The sequence below is a fragment of the Austrofundulus limnaeus genome, unplaced genomic scaffold, assembly GCF_001266775.1.
Source record: "Austrofundulus limnaeus strain Quisiro unplaced genomic scaffold, Austrofundulus_limnaeus-1.0 Scaffold2232, whole genome shotgun sequence".
Classification (NCBI taxonomy): Eukaryota; Metazoa; Chordata; class Actinopteri; order Cyprinodontiformes; family Rivulidae; genus Austrofundulus; species Austrofundulus limnaeus.
In genome coordinates this window covers 41,752-42,566 of record NW_013954634.1, presented here as the reverse complement: position 1 = coordinate 42,566, position 815 = coordinate 41,752, and the positions used below count along the sequence as shown (strand labels likewise).

Here is an 815-nt window from a genome sequence, read left to right as displayed (position 1 = left end):
AAAAATAATAATAAAATAATAACGAGGAGGACAGGAGTGGAGTTTAAAGCGAACACTGTGAACTGAAGGAAACAGAGGATATTTACAGATTAAAGAAAACAAAAAAATCAAATGAAATGATGTAAAGTAGTGTTGCTTCACACTCTTGTACAGCAGGTGGCGCTATGACCTAAATGTTGCTGCGATCCGCCATAATGGAAAAGAAGAAGAAGAAGATTCCGGCAGCGGATATGACGTAAGGCGTTACTTGGGCGGAGCCATCGTCCTCGCTGTTGTTAGCATGTAAATAAGGAGTGCTGTTTGAATGCTGTTAGTGCTCCAACATGGCGGCTCCTCTGGAGGTGATCGTCAGCAGCGACTCGGCCTCGCAGCTCTGGAACTGCACGGTGTTCGACCTCCACAGCGGCTCCAGCCTCCTGTCGTACCGCGGCGGGAACTCGGCGGCCCGGAGCCTCGCGCTGCTCCGCGGGGACTTCCTGCTGTCCGCGCAGCTGGCCAAGAACTTCATTAACGTGTGGGAGATCCAGAGGAAGGTAGGAGCACACCGGGACAACACCGAACCGAACCGGTCCGGTCCGGCACGTGGACCACATGGCCTTTAGTTATTTACATTTATTTGATTTAACGGGTATTTTATCAGGCAAAACATTAAGAACTGTTTCTTATTTACAGTGTTGGTCTGAGACTTAAAACAGTAAAAACACCAAAAACAGTTAAAAACAGTAAAAACACCAAAAACAGTTAAAAACAGTAAAAACACCAAAAACAGTTAAAAACACTAAAAACAGTTAAAAACACTAAAAACATTTAAAAAC

The 815-nt window shown here is 45.0% G+C and overlaps 1 protein-coding gene across 1 annotated transcript in view; it reads left to right on the top strand.

Annotated features, from left to right (window-relative positions):
* Nucleotides 1-260: 260 nt before the first annotated feature.
* wdr18 (WD repeat domain 18) overlaps nucleotides 261-815 on the top strand; it is a gene marked incomplete at its 3' end in the record, with an annotated part of 18,572 nt that continues 18,017 nt past the window's right edge. Inside the window, 1 exon segment of the mRNA XM_014034683.1 lies at nucleotides 261-533. Coding sequence (XP_013890137.1) covers nucleotides 324-533 — 210 coding nt within the window.